Source organism: Morone saxatilis, unplaced genomic scaffold (assembly GCF_004916995.1).
Source record: "Morone saxatilis isolate NCDOM2014 unplaced genomic scaffold, NCSU_SB_2.0 Contig10, whole genome shotgun sequence".
Taxonomy (NCBI): Eukaryota; Metazoa; Chordata; class Actinopteri; family Moronidae; genus Morone; species Morone saxatilis.
In genome coordinates, this window is record NW_023339652.1 from 6,548,987 (window position 1) to 6,567,609 (window position 18,623).

Consider the following 18,623-nt stretch of genomic DNA (forward strand, 5'->3'; position numbering starts at 1 on the left):
ACCTTAATTATTGGGGTCTGACCTACATTAAATTCACTACGGCTGGATTCTGGCTTATTCATACTATACCAGCAACAGTGTCCCTTGATATACCATTTGCTATATAGTCCATCCTCAGCAAAAATATTGATATAACTTTCAACCATTCTCTCTACATGTATTATAAGAAGTGATGTGGTGCTAAAAATAATCTATGATCTCTGTGATCATCATAGCACAAATACAGAATGATGTGTATTAATTTGGCATTGTTATCATGTCATTTAGGCCATGGTGAATGGACTGTACTTATATAGCACCTTGTTAGTCTTCTGACACTAAATGTCACATTCACCCATTCACACAGGTATAACCATTCATACAGACAGATGACAAAGCAAATTGGGGTTCAGCGTCTTGCCTAAGGACAAGTCAACATGCAGCAGGAGGAGCCCTGGGATCAACTGCCAACCTTCTGATTAGTAAATGACCTCTTGAGCCACAGCGGCCCCAAAAATATTTACATTTTCCAAAATGGTTGTTAAGAAAATGGAAGATGGATTGATTGATACAATGCTGGCAAAAAATGTTTAGCATTAGTCATTGATAGCTTTCTCTTTTATTAATTTCCATTCACAGGAAGGTGATCCACTGGTTAATGTCAGGTGAAATGTAGGTGTCAGATTCTGGCCGCTTTAGTTCATCTCATCACCTATCAGATCTTTCTTTTTCTCTATCTCTGTGAACTTTATTCTATTCAAACCAGTCAAAAGAAATCAAACAACAGGAGACGTGTTCAGAGCTGATGGTTATGTCACTGTAAATCAAGGACCAAAACAAGAACCATTGGAAGATCTGCAGCGCCATTATTTCTACAACTAGATGGCAGCAACATATCCCAAAATAAGTATCCACAGTAGAGACAGCGAAAACCACTCAGATGCATCCTCACTGAAAGGACACAGAGAAAAAGACAAATCTAGCAGGGACATAATTAAACTCTTATTTACATGTCCTTGGTTATAAACTTAAACATTTTACATATATACTTCAACACATTGGGCACTGTGTTCATTCTGGTTGTAGTCAGTTAGGATGTTCTTTGATAAACTTAAGTACTAGAAAAAACTACATAGGGTACATCCAAGGACTGAATGCACAACCATGTTAATGTATTTTTTCTACCTCATCCTAAAATATCAAATTACTTTACAAACAGTAAAGTCTTGGCATTTATCAAGTTGGCCAGCATTTATGTTATGTTGGGAAATAAATTAAAAGACCCTGCCAAACCACCCAAGCTTTATGAATTACAGTTGATTTGGGTTCCTTCATTAAAAGCTTCAGGTATATCCATCTGGTATTATAATTGCATTTACAGTCACTGCTGTTGCTCTTTGATGTTTTTTTGTTTGCTGAAACCTGCAGTTCTATAATTCTCCAGACGAGGGCAATGAACCTCCACACACCACCACAGGTAATACCTGACACTCTCTCACGCCCAACAAGGCTGACTCAACCTTCCAAAAAGGGAATGGTCCTTGTGGAACCAAGACTCACATGGTAGCTGCAAGAATCCATAATTTAGTCTTTTCATCTACTTTCAGCCACAGTAATCAGATGTCAGTAAGCCAAGAAGTCTCAAAAATAAATGTATATCAGTACAATCATGCAAGTCAAACTAAGTACAGTCCTTATAAGAAATACGACTAAAAATCATGCAGAGACATTAAATGCAGCAATGAAAAGATGTCCAGCACTGAAAGTCACATTTTAAAGCTTGGCAGGAACACAGTTTGTGATACAACAAGGTAGGCCATTGAAAAGTCTTGCACAGTGTTAGCTCGCTGCAGCTCTCCCCTTCATTTCCCCCTTTCCCCAAAGCAAACATATACACCCGGGGGGAAAGAAGAGGCGAAAGGCTGGCAACCAAAAATACTGAAAAAAAGCTCTGGAAACAGCATGGGAATACAGAATGCACAGGCAGAGACGTTCAATGTGAGCATCAAGCCAATGCCAAATGTTGTGTTGCTGCTGTAGTATAGAGTATGTCAATCAGTAGATGCATTCAGCAAGGTAAGTGAATTTTCAGCCACAAAATGCAAAAATAATTTTAAGAGGTTCTATTACAGAGACAAAAAAATCCTGACTGTTTCACCAGCTGTGTCTCTTACAGCAAACAGAATGACTGAATGATTTGCTAAAGTATCGACTACCACAAAGAAATGAGAAGCACTGGAACATCACAATTAATTCATATAAAGTCATATAAAGTAATGAAACACCATGTGGCCAATTCTGAGCCACATTTATAAGGCTCTCCAGCTCAGAGCGTGTGCCAACAGAAACTCTACACTTTTAGCTGAAAGGAATAGCTCAACGTTTTAGGAAATACACTTGCTTGTTTTTTTGGTGGGAGTTAGATGAGAAGATTGATAATGTTCAAGTCTGTCTATTAACTTCCCTGAGTCTGTGCCGGCTGCCTGGAAACCTCACAGTGACTGCAAGACTCCAAGGAACGTTCTGTGTGTTAAACCACAACATTTTCATTTTTACACTTTGATCTAATACAGATTAAACCAACTACATCGTGTTAATTAGTAAGTAAGCTTTAGAGGTGCTGGTAGGTGGATTTTGTTACCTTTGGACATTGCCAGGCTAGCTGTTTCCCCCTGCTTTCAGTCTTTATGCTAAGATAAGCTAACTGGCTGCTGGCTGTAGTTTCACATTAACACACAAACATTTTAGAGGTACCGATCTTCTCATAATACAACTGCAGAAATTACTTTAGAGTGTCATACCTGGGGTAATTTCTTTGACACAGTCTAAACAACTGCATTGCAATATATATTGTACAGATGAAAATAATATTTTGTCAAGCCCTTGTAGGAATAGAGTTATGAATTCCAATTAACAGCTACAATTAATTATACAAACTTGTTTCTAAATATGATCAACTGGAGACAAAATGATGAAAGACTGACTAAAGATTGAATGTCTTGGTCAATCTAAGGAGATGCCTAAATGAATCTAAAATTGGTGATTAAAGCATTTGCAGAGACTTTTGAATGCAGCAGACTGAAGACGATTTGCTCGGATAACATTGAAGATGAGCCTTTACTTCTTTCAAAAGAGACAAGCCCTGAGGAGAAAGAGAAGAAATACCAACAGATGGATGTGGAAAGTAAAGAGTCAGCATTCCAGAGGCATGGAGCTCATCATCGCTTCATTTCTCCCCTGACATCTGATGTGTGGGTGAATAAAATCCATTTAATCCTCACTCTTCTTAAACAACCATACTGAGGATCTGCCCTCTCACCTTTAACTGTGCTGTCAACAGAGCAAAATGACAGATCCTTTCAGTATGCTATTTCTCAACATTCAGTGCTGCAAATCAAACGTTTGTGTTGACTCCGGATGAGAAAGATTCTTTTAACTCTAATTGTTCTGTTTCTCCTCTTCCTCCTCCCACACACTCCCACAAAATTTCATGAAATGTGCTGCTGTGTCATATCCAGGCTTGTTAAACACAGAGACATTATCAAAGCCATTTGCCTGCAACACATTACAACTTTCCCACATTGAGCACCAGTGTAACGCCCAGCTATGCAAGCTTTGCACACCAGTATTAAATCATTTTAAATTCAGGCAGAGGGCTGTGGTTGTACCTTTTTGCCTCGGTGGATGATAAAATAATTTACCCCTTTATGTTTCTTTTTCTACATCTTGTCCGATCTGCTAAATCTGCATTTAATTGTGGGATTGGGCTTAGATAACAGCAGTGGTGTGAGTGCAGTCCACATCAGGTTTAACTTAAATTGCTGGCATAGAAGAAGCCTGTTGAAAATCCAATGTGGACGATTTGCCTCGTGCCATCTTGACATTGCCTTGGCTTGATTTCCTTGTTACAAAGAGGTATAAACGGGAACATGAAATTTGGCTAAAGCTTGCCTTCCCAGCGTGCCCTGCAGGCTTGCCACATCACACTCAACTTGAGCTGATTTAAAGGATCTTCTGGAATCCATCATCCAGTTTGTAACCCTTTCTGCCCCTGTCCTCCACTCATCTTTAAAGGCTATTGTACTTAGCAGAATTTGAGTAGAATGAGAAAAGAAAGAAGGCCCAGAAGGCACAGCAGCCCTTGACTTTTGCTGACTTTACAACAGATTTTTCACTCTGTTTAACATATTTTGAGTAACAAGTAACAGCAGGTTGCACTCATAAATAAATGATTCCATAGCATCTTTTAAAAAGAGAGTATATGTTATATTCAGTGTGGGAAAATGATACATGCAGATAATGATGTGTATCTGTGTTTCCTGTATTTTTCCTTTGAACCTTACTGCCACATCTGCAATCTGCACATCAAAAGAAAAAAAATCTAAATGTTCAGTTGCTGTGTGATCAAAAGTTGTTCATTCCTCAAGTTCTGCAGGCAAATAAAAGTTATGTCCAACATTGGAGCATAAATATTGTTTGATTCTACGCATAAAAACTACTCCATAAGCAGAATAATTCAGCCTGTGGAAATGCTAGGGCATGTAACTTAAATGGTGGATGGCCAAAAGTGAAATATTTTGGCCACAACAGTGCGTAAAACTGGGAAGCAGTTCATCTATTTTCCAAATGGCCGCAGTTGGTATCAGCGGGATGTCTGTCAGCTCCATGAACCTGCTGACCTAAAACCAGCCAGTTTACCAATATTACACAGTTACCGCTGTGATTTGTGCAATCTGACTGGGACTTCTGAGAATTGTAACAGCCTGCATGTTTTACAATGTGAGTTGTAGATCATGTTGATGTGATATAATTTATATTTACTGTCTGTTTCCATACATTTTCGAGCGAACACTCAATTTCACAAGGGTGACATAAACATTACACTCTGACAAGAGGACCTGTGTGTTTAAAATGCCCTTCAGCAATACATTCTGTAGTGTACAGCATAAAACAGACCATGTCAAACTATTAAACTGATGAAAATATATTTGTTATGTAATCAAGGTATCATATAGAGTCTACTAATTTTCTCATAAGAAGCTAAAATAGCAACATGCCATTACCAGATTTATTTACTTGCTAACTGCCAATTATAGGTGACCAAACACAAATTATGAATAACTAAAGTGATTTGATTTTTTTTTCTTCTTAGTAATGACCATTGGAACATTTAAAGGCCAAGGTATTTCAATGTTTTGGCCAAACAGTTTCTCTTGTCCTTACTGACTGACACAGTTTCTTACCTGAGGATCATCAATTGTTAGCCCATCTTCGTAGTCATAGATATCCTGGTTCTCCAAATTTACATTGTCTAGATCCACATCATAGTTGGCACTGTCGTATGTGTCCAAGTCCACTTGGCGGGAAAATCTGGGGCTGGCCACCACAGCTTTGAGGACGATGAGTCCCAACACGAGCCGCACGAGCATCCTCATATTCCACCTTAACATGGACAGATAGATGTAAATTCAAAGGGGGAAAATCCATTCAAAGATTTACAACTGTAGATGCAGTAGAGGACATTGCATGGAAATTAAACTCTCACCACATAAGTTTGCCCTTGTTCAATCTATTATTTATTGCCATTTTGCCACTGTAACTAGCAAAATGCTAAATTGATACACATTTGCTTCTAGAAATGCAAACGTGGCAAACTTTAAGGAACTCAGATATGCTGTATATTAAGCTATGTATTCAGATCCACGTAGGTGCACTTCAACAGGGCATGTCTTCATGATATCAGCTGCATAATCTACAGTACTACAGACCAGGGCCTGACATTGGGTCACACCACTAAGGTCAGTGAATTCATTACTGAGGTGCAGACAGCTCGAGGGATTGAAATATGAGGCCCCTTGCCTCATTGTAGCCAGAGGATCACTGTTCCAGGGAGTAGCCATGTTGGCTAGAATCAGTGCTCACCTGTGGTGTGTCAAAGGTCAAAAGTCAAAGTTGATCTGATAAGGAATCATGGTTACATTTTCTTCAGTCTGCGGGGGCCAAAGACCTCTAAGAAATCTTTTAAATGTATTTAAAGGAGATGGGTTTTAGTTTGCTTCTTTTCCAATAAAACACTATTAAAGCTGCAAATAAATTACTGTGTTGTTGGCCATGGCTTCAATTATTTTTTCTCAATCACACCAAAAAGGCTTTGGCAGAAAATTCTTGGCAAAAAACTTGAAATGAGGGCGCAGACAAGAGGGTCCCTTTTTCTACTTGAATCTAAAATTAGCATGTATGATTTTCAGTTTATCCACTATGTACTGCCCTGACCCAGATAGCTGATGTTCATAATCTTGTTCATTTACTTTGCAGCACAGATCTGCTAAGCTTAGTGAGGTTGATTAAGTTCATACATATGAATCCCCAGCGGGAAGAGTTAGTCAGATTAGCATATGTTAATTACAGTTTAATTATCACACAATTGACACTCAGCTTAGAAATCAATCATCAGTCAGTTGAGAATTTCATAGCGCACTAATAACAAGTGTAGCCACATATCAGCTGGCCTGATATTGAAGATGTCAAGTCCAAGAAAAGGCAGAAGTGTTGAAAGAGAGTCCTCTAGGCCGGGGCAGAGAAATGGAGAGCAAGGGAAGGGAAGAAGAGAAGAAAAGACTGAGATAGAGAGAGACGTGGACAAGATGTTGGCCCTCAGGGTTAGATGGAGAGAGTGAGGAAAAGACTGAGTGGGAGAGAGCAACAGAGAGAGAGAGAAAGAGAGAGACAGGTTTCTAAGCTAACTCGACCCCTCACCCTTTACAGAGGGTCTTTATGAGGCCCAGTCGCTGCCTGTCTCAGCACTCAAACTCCAAATTCCTCCGAGGTTTGTGGACAGGATGGCAGTGAGTTACGGCTGCAAGGAAAAGCTTTATTCAGCAGTGAGCTTGCTCAAACACACACACACATACACACAGACACACACACACACACACAGACAGACATTCACGCACACACGTTGAAAAAGACACAACCTCTCACAGATGCACACTCTGTCTCAACACACCTATCTTTCAGAGAGAAAATTGAGAAACCTCTGCTGCTATTTTTGGGATGAGGACAGATATAAAACAAAAAAACATGTTCACAGGTTATTTAAATCATGAATCTAATCTTTGTTGATATCAGAGGGATAGACTTTTTATGCAAATCAATCCAGTCATAGTCTCTTGGAAATCTCCAACATGAGTGCACCCTATTGAGAAAAGGTGACTGGTTTGCATCCCCAGTGAAATATACTTTCTGTCATGAGGCTATGAAATCCAGCATGGTTACACTGAAAGAGGGACTATACTAAAGACAGAGGTGTGCTTTTATACAGGCCATCACAGTGTACAGTGTGTGGAAACTGTGTATGTGTGTATGAGTGCAGCCTCTAGACTACCTCCTTGTTATGCTTGGCTCCGCGTTGGGCATTCCTGATATCCAGTGATTCTACCTTTCTTCCTCAAAAGCCATAAACAAAGTTGACAGACGTCCCTTTAATATGGCTTGCAGAACAAATTGGTAACTTGCATATTTATATGACAAAAAAAAACACCAAAAAAACTTCAATCAAGCAGGTGGCAAAAGTAATACATGCACATAATTCTGTTCAGAGAGAAAATGTTTAGGAATTATATCAACAGAAATAAGATTCTCCTCCCAGTTTCTGAAATTGGAAAGAGATAACTTTTGCAATATTGGTTAAAAAAGTCAAAGCCTCTAGACTCTAACTATCTAGAGTAAAATTTTGTCTTGCTTGATTAGATATTGCATCAGAAGAAAACAATGCTGCGGTTGTCAAAACTGCAAAATAACTCAGTATCAGCAAGGTTGTCACTACTCCAAAAAACACCTGTCGAACACTGATTGAACTACTGAAGCTTAAAAAACTGCCAGCCAACATATCAAAACCACTAAGACTGCCAAAGGACAACAAAGACATATACATTTCAGTCATCTGCAAAGCTCCCGAAGCAAATCCCTGAGTGAAAATAAAGCAGCTGCCCCGCCAACCAATGAACTCCTATGCAAACCCTGAATAGCAGTGTTTTTGGAGGGGCAAGTGGAGCCACCCTGCCTGCCTGCCTATGCCCTGCACCAGAGAGCCATTGAGCCAGCATGATAGATAGCACCAAGAACGCTTACCTCTGTCTCCTGCTTTCCCGAATGGTCCCTTCAGCCGTGATGGAGATGCTGAGGGCTCCGGGACTTGGCCAATGGTGAGAGGTCGCGCAGGGTGCCTTGACGAGGGAGGGTGGGTGTGTTAAGTGTGTGAAAGGTGTGTGTGTGAATGTGACAAGTGTGCAGGTGTGTGTATGTGTAGGTCTGTGCGCTCTCGCAGACCTGAGTGCCCTGCCGCTTATGTGTGAAGGTAGGCACTGAGACTGATTGGACCAGAGCAGATTGCTTTTGGTCACTCAGTGTGCACCCACCCCACACCGTACACACACATGCACAACTCCCTCAAACACTACACACACACATAGAGACAGCAGACACACAGAGAAAGAGAGAGCAAAGGCCCCCCAATGGCAAAATACCTTTTTATCCCTTACAAGAGTATCCTTTATTTTTCTAAGAGTGTGGCTCAATCAGACTGAAATATTTGTCCGCCTTTTCCTGAGGTGAAACTCTGGCATGTGTTGCTTTCATGTATGGGGGGGATCCACAGGGCCCTTGTACACAATGGGACCTCTGTGAGGAGCCCCTGTTAGCATGGTGCTGAGAGGAAGTCCCTGCTTGGGGGAAGGCCTCTGCCCTCTCTTTTGGTTGAAGCTGCTTTCTCTTTGCACCTTGCTAAACGTTTCGAGTTCAGTTGTGGGATACCATAACAGTCTCACTTGACTGAGAATGAGTATGTGTGTGTGGGGGGTTTGTTAGTCTCTTACCGATGTTCTGTACCGATGTGGGTGAACATTCAAAAAGATTCTACATGCACTCATAGACTGTCTTCAGTGTCGATTGTTTAAACCAAAAAGAGGATACACACAGGATGCCACCGGGTAGCTTCACTCTGTCCGTTTTATTTGGCTATGGTTTTGTCTCAACCTGCCCACGTTTCTCTCACTCCCATGGTAACTCTAGACGTTTTGATGAGTGAGGGGAAAAGGACGTAGTGGGAATGCCAGACATCCTTCTGCACCTGCCATATAAGATGGGATTTATATTCAGGGCTTTTCTTCTGCCAAACATTTTCAAAAGGCAAAGAACTCTATGAAATTTTTCCCAAAATATCTTGACACAATGATTGATGTGCAAAGTATATGACAGAGTGAATTGTAAAGAACCTGAGAAGTCCTGACTGGGTCCACTCTGTAGAAGCATTCATATAATAAGACAGTGAGATCTAATTTTTATGCCAGCAGACACACATTATGTTTGAGTGTTAATTCTGGAGCTAAGGCTGGGCATATATCAAATAAATTATATCAATTAGAATTTTGGTTTTGTGTGATATAATGGAAAATGTCTGTGAATATTGAGTTATTAATGCTATAATTGCTTAATGCTCAGTGTGTAACATTTAGGAGGATCTACTGGCATAAATTGAATATAATATTCATAGACATTTTTTCATTAGTTTATAATTACCTGAAAATATTCATCGTTGTGTTTTCGTTACCTTAGAATGAGCCGTTTTTATCTACAGAGGGCGCCGGTCCTCTTCTACACCATAGCCATGTTTTTTTTTGTGATTTTCTCAGCCACCATAGTTTCTCCTACACGCTTGGAAGGCTGAGCTGTACTTAAATGGTTTCAATCTGCAACTGCAATCTGCCACTAAACCCTGCATTGCTTATTTTAACTGTCTTGCAGAAGAAGCCCTATACATTTTGATGCATTAAACATTAATGTTCAAAACTGATCATCCGACCATTATACACCGATCAGTATGATCAGTTATGACCACCTGGACACCCTGGTGGTCATAATGTTATGGCTGATCTGTGTATTTTGGCCATTTAACCCAGTTCTTTCTGCAGCGTTCAAATACTTGGGGAGAAGAGGAAATGATTGAGTAAGAAGTACTGATCCATCCATGTTTATACTTCACGAGGGTGTGAACAAGTCATTTAAGAGACTAAATATTTGTGACATAGCTGCACAGTTCATCTAATGAAACTCTAGAGTTTGGTTGGCTACTAAAATATATTTTGTGGATGATGATCTAGTGTATGTTCACTTCATTATTTTGTATTTTATTTTACATCAACATCCACAGAACCACCATGCATTTGCAATTTCATCATACATCAATAGTCTGTGTGCAGGCAGTTGACGTGTCAAAATCTTTTGCCAAATGAAAATTGTAGGCTACCACAAATATTATCATTATTATTTGTGGCAAATATTTACATTTAAATTACATTCATTCAAAGTTATAAAAAAAGACAAAATAACAACAGAACAAATGTTCATTTTGAGAAGTTTTATTCAAATTGAAGACAATTCAAATGAAATCCCTTGCTCAGTTCATTCAGAAAAATAATGACCAGAATTAAAAAGTGTGTTGGCATTTTTTAAAAACAGTTATCACATTTCTTTTGTATACAAAACATTAAGGAATATTGGCCATAAATGTTCACAGGACTGTCAGATTTCTACTCATTTTCTCCAGTATTAAATAAAAATAAATTACCTACAGTAAATATGCATATTTGTAGAATAGAGTAATTTAAAAAAGGAAATAAAACCACACCTAGGACACAAGACCATTCATTTGGCTTCAAGTCTACAAGTATAAAGCAAAGGTTTTCCTGAAACAATAGAAACAAATTAAAAGTGATATTTTCCTACGCTTTGATAAGCTTTGCCTCCTGCTCGAAGAAGCATAATGACAATAGTCCTCAAAGATCTTCACTTGTCATTAATACATATTGTCCTCTCGGTATAAATCACTAAATTATAATCAGATTTTCATTCTGAATTGTACATGCAGATGTTAACACCAACATAAGGCACAACTAGTGGTCAACAGATTGCAGCCTCAATAAAGCTTCTAACCCAGTTCCTTGTCAATGTTGTACTTTCTTTTAAAATTTGATTAGAATTACACTAAAAATCTATGTTATTTAGAACTGGAATTACCTGTTCCCTAAGTCACAGCAATAAAACAAGTTTGATGCCAACTAGCATCAAATATTTGAGTTTCAAAAACATGCAAATCTCATGTCACCATGTTTCGTTGCATAGATTCCTATCACATCTAATTTAACAGAGAAGTGTCCACATTACCAAGTCATCCATTGTATGAAATTAAAATTAGCCTTAGCTGATGATTTTGTTTTTAGATGACAATAGACCTCAGGAGACGGAAGCACAGAATGACATCTCTGGGAATTGGTGGCTTAATGTCATTGCCATCCAGTCTGAGGTAGCGCAGACGAGGAACACTTTCGTTGATGGAATCGTCCACAGACTCGACAGCGACAGGACAGACATTAGAGCCACTTACACCTATAAATACACAAAGCGATTTAATGTTATAAGACTTCTAATATCATTACAGAATCCTTCTCTGAAAAACAATTCTATTCAATAGATGCATAAAAGAAACACTCATGAATCTACAGCTCAAATGAGTCATTGTAATCAGAAAAAAGCAATAGGTGCTTTGGGAATATGACTTACTTTTGATATTGTTGTGGTCAAGGTGAAGGTGCTCAAGGCCTGAGGAGATGAGGGGAACTTCAGTCAGCTGGTTGTGGGACAGCTGCAAGTCCAAAATGCTGGAGACATTAAACACATTTTTGGGAACTCCATTGCTGCCAAGTTTGTTGTGGTTGAGCCTCAGAAAAGCCACTTTTGGCAGACCCTTGAAGTAGCCGGCTGGGATTTTTTCAATGTTGTTACCATCAAGGAAAAGCTGGGTGGTGGTGGGTGGTAAGCCAAGTGGCATGCTACTCAGTTGGTTCTTGGCAAGATTGATCTGTATGAGGTTGTTTAGGCCCTTCAGGCTCACCTCAGTCACAGCATCATCCATCAGCTTGTTCCCCTGGAGGTCCAAGAGGTTAAGCTTATCCAGACCATTGAAGACACCGGCAGCGATCTTGGAGATGCGATTGCGAGAGAGACTTAGATGCTCCAGGCTGGGTGGCAGGGCAGATGGCACAGAAGACAAGAGGTTGTCATCCATGTAGAGGTGCGCAAGGTGAGACATCGCATTTAGGACCCCTTCTTCCACTCCCTCACTAGTGATTTTGTTACGGTTTAGATTCAGCCAGCGTAGCGATGTGGCATTGCGCAGGGCATCTGCTGACAGCACTTCAATGAGATTGTTCTGCAGGTAGAGATACCATGTGTGTGGAGGGATTTTGGGGATGCTCTTCAAGCCTTTATTGTCACAGTAGACAGCGCGAGGGAAGTTGGGGGGGCAGTGACACTCTTTAGGGCAGGCTTGGATCTGGGCCATATATTCCTCATAAGGCATGTCCTGGTTGAGAACTGGGCCAACCAGGCAGAAGATGCAAAGAAGGCTAAGAAGAAGTGCCATTTTGCTGCCAAACCTACGATGGAAAGGAAGAAAAAACAATATTATAAACAGCTGTGTAATGGATGGATATATAGGGCAATGAGGCATCTGAATGCTCTAGACATCCGAGATTAAAGAGGATCAGGTAAGGTGTTATAATTTGCAAAGGATTGGGGACATCCAGGAATTAAGACCACACTGTAGCTGATACAGTTCTTTGCATTTGAGAACCTGTCTCTGTTTCATAACTCTAACATTCAGTCACTTAAAATACCATAAATCACCTACAAGTAAATCAGCTGACTAAGGGTTCACAAATACACAGAACCAAACTCTGGTCCAAATTAGCCACCACCAAGGTATGTAGCCTACTCTACCACTAATGTCATTATCATTCATTTCCAATGGCTGCTGCCAACGGAGCAAGGTAAGCTGCTGTTTCCAGAGCATTACTTTGACTGACAATGACATGAGCTCTAAAGGCAGGATGCAAAGCCAGGTCAACTTTAATTTCATTAGGAAAGCCCTAAAGCTCAAACCTGAAGACTTTTGAAGACTTTGTATGTCAGTTGTAAAATGCACACTGCTCATCAGGCTTTAATTGCAACATGTATGGCTAAGCCCACCACACATCTCTAAGTCAAATTGCTTTGGTTTAGTTGATACAATGATGCATGCAAATAAACACATATGCAACCATTGCATACATTCACTTGAGGAGAACTGAATTCTTCCCTGTGTTAAAGATGACTAACCCCTAACAATAGTAAAGAAGAAAAAGCTGGGATACAACATATTCTATGTAACAGAGAAGAGCAAAGACACATCTCTTCTTTTTTGAACAAACAAAATTTAAAGTCAGCTCTACCATCTTCTATCCATCTCTTATGGTGCTACTTGATTCCTCTCAGCCGCCATCTGGTGCTTGTTTAAATTCTTGATGCACGTTTGTCTGGAACTCATTTTGGGTAGGCCATGCTTTTCCATGGATGGCCACTCTTCAAAGACAAAGCCGGCACACCTGTTTTGAGAGACGTGCGCCTGCTTTCTCAGTATACAAGGGTCAAAGCTTCTAGACCCAGCTTTGCGGTGCGACGTGTGGTGCGAATGATAAAAGCATGGTCCATGCTTCCATAAAAATAAAACCCAGTTGCTAAAGTTGCACATCTACTTCTACCAACCCTGTTACCCAGATGTATCCTTGTCTTCTAAAAACTCAACTTACCTTGAAGTCTGTAAGTTTCCTCTTGCCTATGTCCTTCTTCAGCAAGTTATTGTAGTGTAAGCGTAGTCCCAAATGATGAGGCTGTACCGCTTACTTGCCTGTATTTGTACCACTAGACTTTTCATTCACTGTGTGCCAGCCTGTCACTCACGATGACACCAAAGCTTCTCGTGGCCAATCAGATTCTCCCAGGATCAAAGGTCATAATCCCATGGTGGTGTATAGTGTGCTAAGCCTTTTCTGTACTTGACATGGCCCACTTAGAAACAGGCTAATGCAAGCCTACCTGTTCTTTGTTTGCTGACTTCTACATCTAAAACCTTCCTCCCTTGGTTGGCATGTTTGATCTCTATTAACTCCACTCACAAATCCCTTTGAGTCCTTTGGCGACCTTTGTGCTAATTTTGGGCTGCTGGCGTCCATGGTGCAATCAAGATTCATTAATCTGCTTTATTCGAATTATAGTCTTACAGTGTTTGGAGACAACAGAGAATGTCAGATAAACAAAAATACAGGTCAGTGTAATTGTTTAGTACAAATGATTGTCTCCAAATGCACAACTCACCTAAGTTTTAAGTGAATCCAGCAAAACGCCATCAAGTCTGTCTACCAAAACTGTAAACACATGATAATCCAATACTATTTTAATGTGGGCGGATGTTGCCATGGTCAGATTTGTTCTAAATGTATATGAGGACCACCCCATGCCTTGTTTCAAACAGATAGACAGATAATAAATATATACATAATTTTAATGCCACAGCATTATTTAATGTTTTTCTGGGCACGCAGGTCTCTTAATGGCCACAGTTTAACCTATTTCGAATAGTTCTACGACTTGACTCTGAATGGCTTGAGTTTACTCCAAAACACTTTTGGGATAATTAATATTGAGTTGAAAAATCTACGGAAACTGCAAGATGCTCTTAGTCAGCATAGAGCAAACAGGGTATTCTCAAGGTTGTTGTCATGCCAATAAAGTAAGTGCAGTATAGTAAGTGAAATTGACTATTAGATACTTAGTGGATTTCTGTTTTATGGTAAATTATGAGGATTTTGTTTAGTACGTCATGTTACATTGTTACAAGCAAATGCACATTGTTCGGGCTCTACTGCTGAAGCACCAGCACCAAGATGACGCACTCTACTTGGAACAAAACATTGTCGGCAGACATGAGATGTAACAGTGTTATTGGGAGGGAGGTCAGGCTTAATTTGCGGGGATTTTACGCTGGCCAGGCAAATTGTTTTTGTAGAAGCTAGCTAGTGTCAGCTGACCTTTTAACATGCCAGTATGAGATTGCGCTAATTTCCAGTGATGACGGCAAAGGCTTGAATGCAACAGGATAATCCCAGCTGAGTTGTGTGAGGATAGGGGCAACACTTATCCATGATCAGCCATGCAATCCCATTAGAGCTCCTCCTGTGTTTGCCAGGGTACGTTTGTGAACAGTGATCAGTCCTCTACACACATGTTTGTAATCTTGTATGATCAATTACACATCCAGGCATTAGTCCTGAGGACATTTATGGGGACTGTACGTCAAAGACAAATTACTAACTACATGAATGGACACATGTTTGCATCACTGTACTGTACTTATCCTAAAAAGCTTGGCTTGTCGACTGGTTAGCCTTAAGTGACTTCTTTACTTTGCATACTGTTCTCTTACCTTGATCTTTTAATGACAGTATTTTTAGATATTTACAGATATGCCTGATCTGTGTTCTTGAAGTAAAAGTTACATACAGTGACTTTTTTATGTCTTAGTAAATTAGAAAAGATAAACATTCTGTCTCTGAGAATGATACAGTTTGCTGTCGGACTGCAGAGGCAAGAAACCTTACAGTTATTTGGCATGCAACTCAGTCTGTTAAGCAAAGAGACAATCAGCTTGTAACCTCTACATTAAGAATGTGCTTCCACTCAGCCTTTCTACTACTATGGCCAAACAGCAGCCTTGTAAAAATCAAGAATCAGTCAAATTGTCCATCTGATTTTGTCCAACAATTAGACCAAAGGTAGACACGTCTATCTTTTTAAAGGCTCCTGAAAACCCTTATTCTGGGTGTCAGAAACATGAGTCAGAAATGTAAGTTTAAAAATATAGTTAACGATGTGTAAAGAACCGAACCATGGCTACTCTTCTTTGTATTTTTAATTTAATTGAACTGGAACTGGCTCTGATTTAAGTAAAAATTGTTGTTGACATATAACAGATGGGGTACCTTTCCATTCTCATTACAACACAATAGTCATTTATAATGTGTGACAAGATTTACAATTATCCCAACTGTTGAAAATGGTGAGTCAGGGCTTCACAGATCTCTGCAAAATGGAACATATATTACTGAAAACAAATGTTGTCTACAATCTGCCTGACAGACTAAGGAGAAACACATGCAGAGGAATATGATAATGCTAATTTCCTGCCAGGGGCTTTGTGTCTGAGCCAGCTATGTTAATTACACAACGGGTTGTATATGCACTGCATGGGTTTTAAGGGATCAGTTCCAGTTGATGGCTTTGCTGAAATCCACTTCATGACTTTGAAACATTTGGAAGAGTTTGCATGGCTTACTGCATTCAGAGCTGAGAATCTAACTGTGTTTATGGATAATTATTATGTGGAAAAAAATAGATTTGGCACTAAAAGTTACTTTCCAAAGATGTGTATCATTTGCAAACTTAAAACAGCCACAGTTGTTTTTTACTGAGTTCATTCATTGCCAAGTGTTAGCTTGATTGTAAAACAGTAAATTGGTTGAGTACAAAGGTGTCTATCAACCTGTCTTGATCCTGATATTAAGCACCATAATTCATAAAATAAAAATACAGACAAAACTGCATACAACAACTGAGAAATTTACAGAAAACATTTCAAAGCCCTCTTTCATTTGCAATGTTACTTTACCACTTCTACCTGTAAGTTCTGAAACAGAGGCTGGCAAGGTGCACCACATCAAAGGTAAAAATACATGCACCCTGCCTTGTCAAAGCCTTTCACTCCTCCTCTCTCAAACAGATTTATTACTAAAGAAAGACAAATTAACTTTACCTGCTTCTGCAACTGGTGTGAGTGGTCTGCATGCAGCCAGGTGAGGTGATGATTGTCCGTGGTGTCAGTTGCTTTGATGTGGTCGGTGCTGCAAGCCAGCCCCGTTAGACTTGTATTGTTGTTGGTTTGATTCCCCCAAGGCTGAACCTTGAACATGCACCGGCTGAACCAAGTGGATGGAGCATGTGTGGTTGGTGGGAGGACGATTGTGTGTGAGTTGGGATGTCCTTTCAGAGTTTGTGTTGCCTACTTTTCTGCCAGCCAAGCAGTTTTTTTCCACCTCTTTCGTTTTGTCAGTTTAGTTTTTTTTTGTAGAAACTTAAGTCATCAGTTTTGAGGGTTAAACTGCTGTCACTCCACCCAACTTAACCATTTGGTCTGCAATGGAGGATTTGCTCTTTACCCATTAGCCTGGGGGATGGGTGCACGACCAGTTTATGGCTCATTTCAGCTCACAGGCCTTGGGGTGTGTTTACTAGGCTGTCAGGTAAGGTCAGAGAGGAGTTTAGAAGGGTCTGCACTCAGACATTCATACCCAACTTTTACAGGAAAATTCCCTTTCTTTTTACAACCCACATCCTCTTTTTGTAGTCTTTCCCATCATGCCTATCATTGATAATATATTACTGACTGACGTCACAGTAGAGAATCTTAACACCAGGTCATTGCCAGAAGCAGCCTCACAATACAACACTGTCTATTGTGGTAGTGCAGGAGCTCCAGACCACAATTAAAGTTAACCACTTATTTGAAAGTTAAAACATGTTTATAGTGACTCACCCGGTTTGTGACTCACAAACCTGGCAAAAGATTGAAATGTCTCAACAACTATTGGATGCATTGCTATGAAATTTGACGTCACGTTTCCCTCTGAATAAATGATACTAACACGCTAAACTAAAATGTGAACATGATAAACATTACCCATGCTAAACATCAGTATGTTTGCATTGTGAACATGTTAGCATGCTGCAGTAATCAGAGAGTTGTGGCCTAAAGGTTAGAGAAACTTGGTGGTTGGTGATTGAATCCCCCAGACTTGCAGGAAAAATCTGGATGGAAAGGTAGCACTTGCTTCTGGATAAAAAGAGCACTGCTCTCAGTGAAACACCTCTAAATAAATAAAAATGAAAAAACAAAAGTTAACATTTAGCTCAAAGCCCTGCTCTGCCAAGTACAGTTTCACAGTGCTGCTAGCATGGCTGTAGACTCTTAGTCATGTTGTCTTGGATGTGTAATAAAGAGCAAATATATCAAGTGATTGAAAGACTTTTTTTGTTTTCTGCGAATTTCAGATGTTCATTTCCCTACTGCTTCTGTTGCTGTTTACCAAGAACTTTGAGTAGGTTCATGCTAGCCCCCTCCCTGCAAAGATCACATCAAGGATGACAAGGATCCCTCACTGGCTTCCCATTGGATGTATCGCGGAGAATATATGAATGCATTATTGTAGGACACAAATGTACTTTTACTACATCTAAAGAATGACTTTGGACAATGGATTGGGTTAACACTTTAGTCTTTTACTTTTTATTTCTGCCACCACTCCACATCTTCTTGCCCTGTTTCTCATCTCAGTTCCGTGTGTGTCTGCATTAAGGCCACAGATGGGACATCTGGAGCCCATGTCTACACTTTTGGGGACAAGGGTGAGAAAAATAGAAATGTACAAGTAACTGGTAGAAAGTTTCAAATAAAAGTTTAAGTTGAGTGAACATCTTTAAAGAAAAGAGACCAGATAAGGGTGGATTCACACAGAATATAAATAAAAACAGATAAAGAGACAGAACAGCTAGAGATGGTCTGCACTAAAGGATGATCTTTGGAGTAGGGCTGCTGGGCTGCAACAGCTCATTTAACTTTCACTCACCGTCTCAAGCAGGAGGACATGAGGCTTAAGGCT

At 39.9% G+C, this 18,623-nt stretch overlaps 2 protein-coding genes across 2 annotated transcripts in view; both read right to left on the bottom strand.

Annotated features, from left to right (window-relative positions):
• Positions 1-5,408, bottom strand: part of LOC118342254 (leucine-rich repeat protein soc-2 homolog) — an 11,577-nt gene extending 6,169 nt beyond the window's left edge. Inside the window, exon 1 of the mRNA XM_035680757.1 lies at positions 5,223-5,408. Coding sequence (XP_035536650.1) covers positions 5,223-5,408 — 186 coding nt within the window. The remainder of the gene's footprint in view (positions 1-5,222) is intronic.
• A 5,843-nt stretch (positions 5,409-11,251) lies between these two features.
• LOC118340905 (keratocan-like) lies at positions 11,252-16,876 on the bottom strand. The gene is given in 4 exon segments (XM_035679071.1): positions 11,252-11,421; positions 11,596-12,470; positions 16,721-16,783; positions 16,785-16,876. Coding segments are annotated over 4 exon segments (1,200 nt in total).
• Between the last annotated feature and the right edge of the window lie 1,747 nt (positions 16,877-18,623).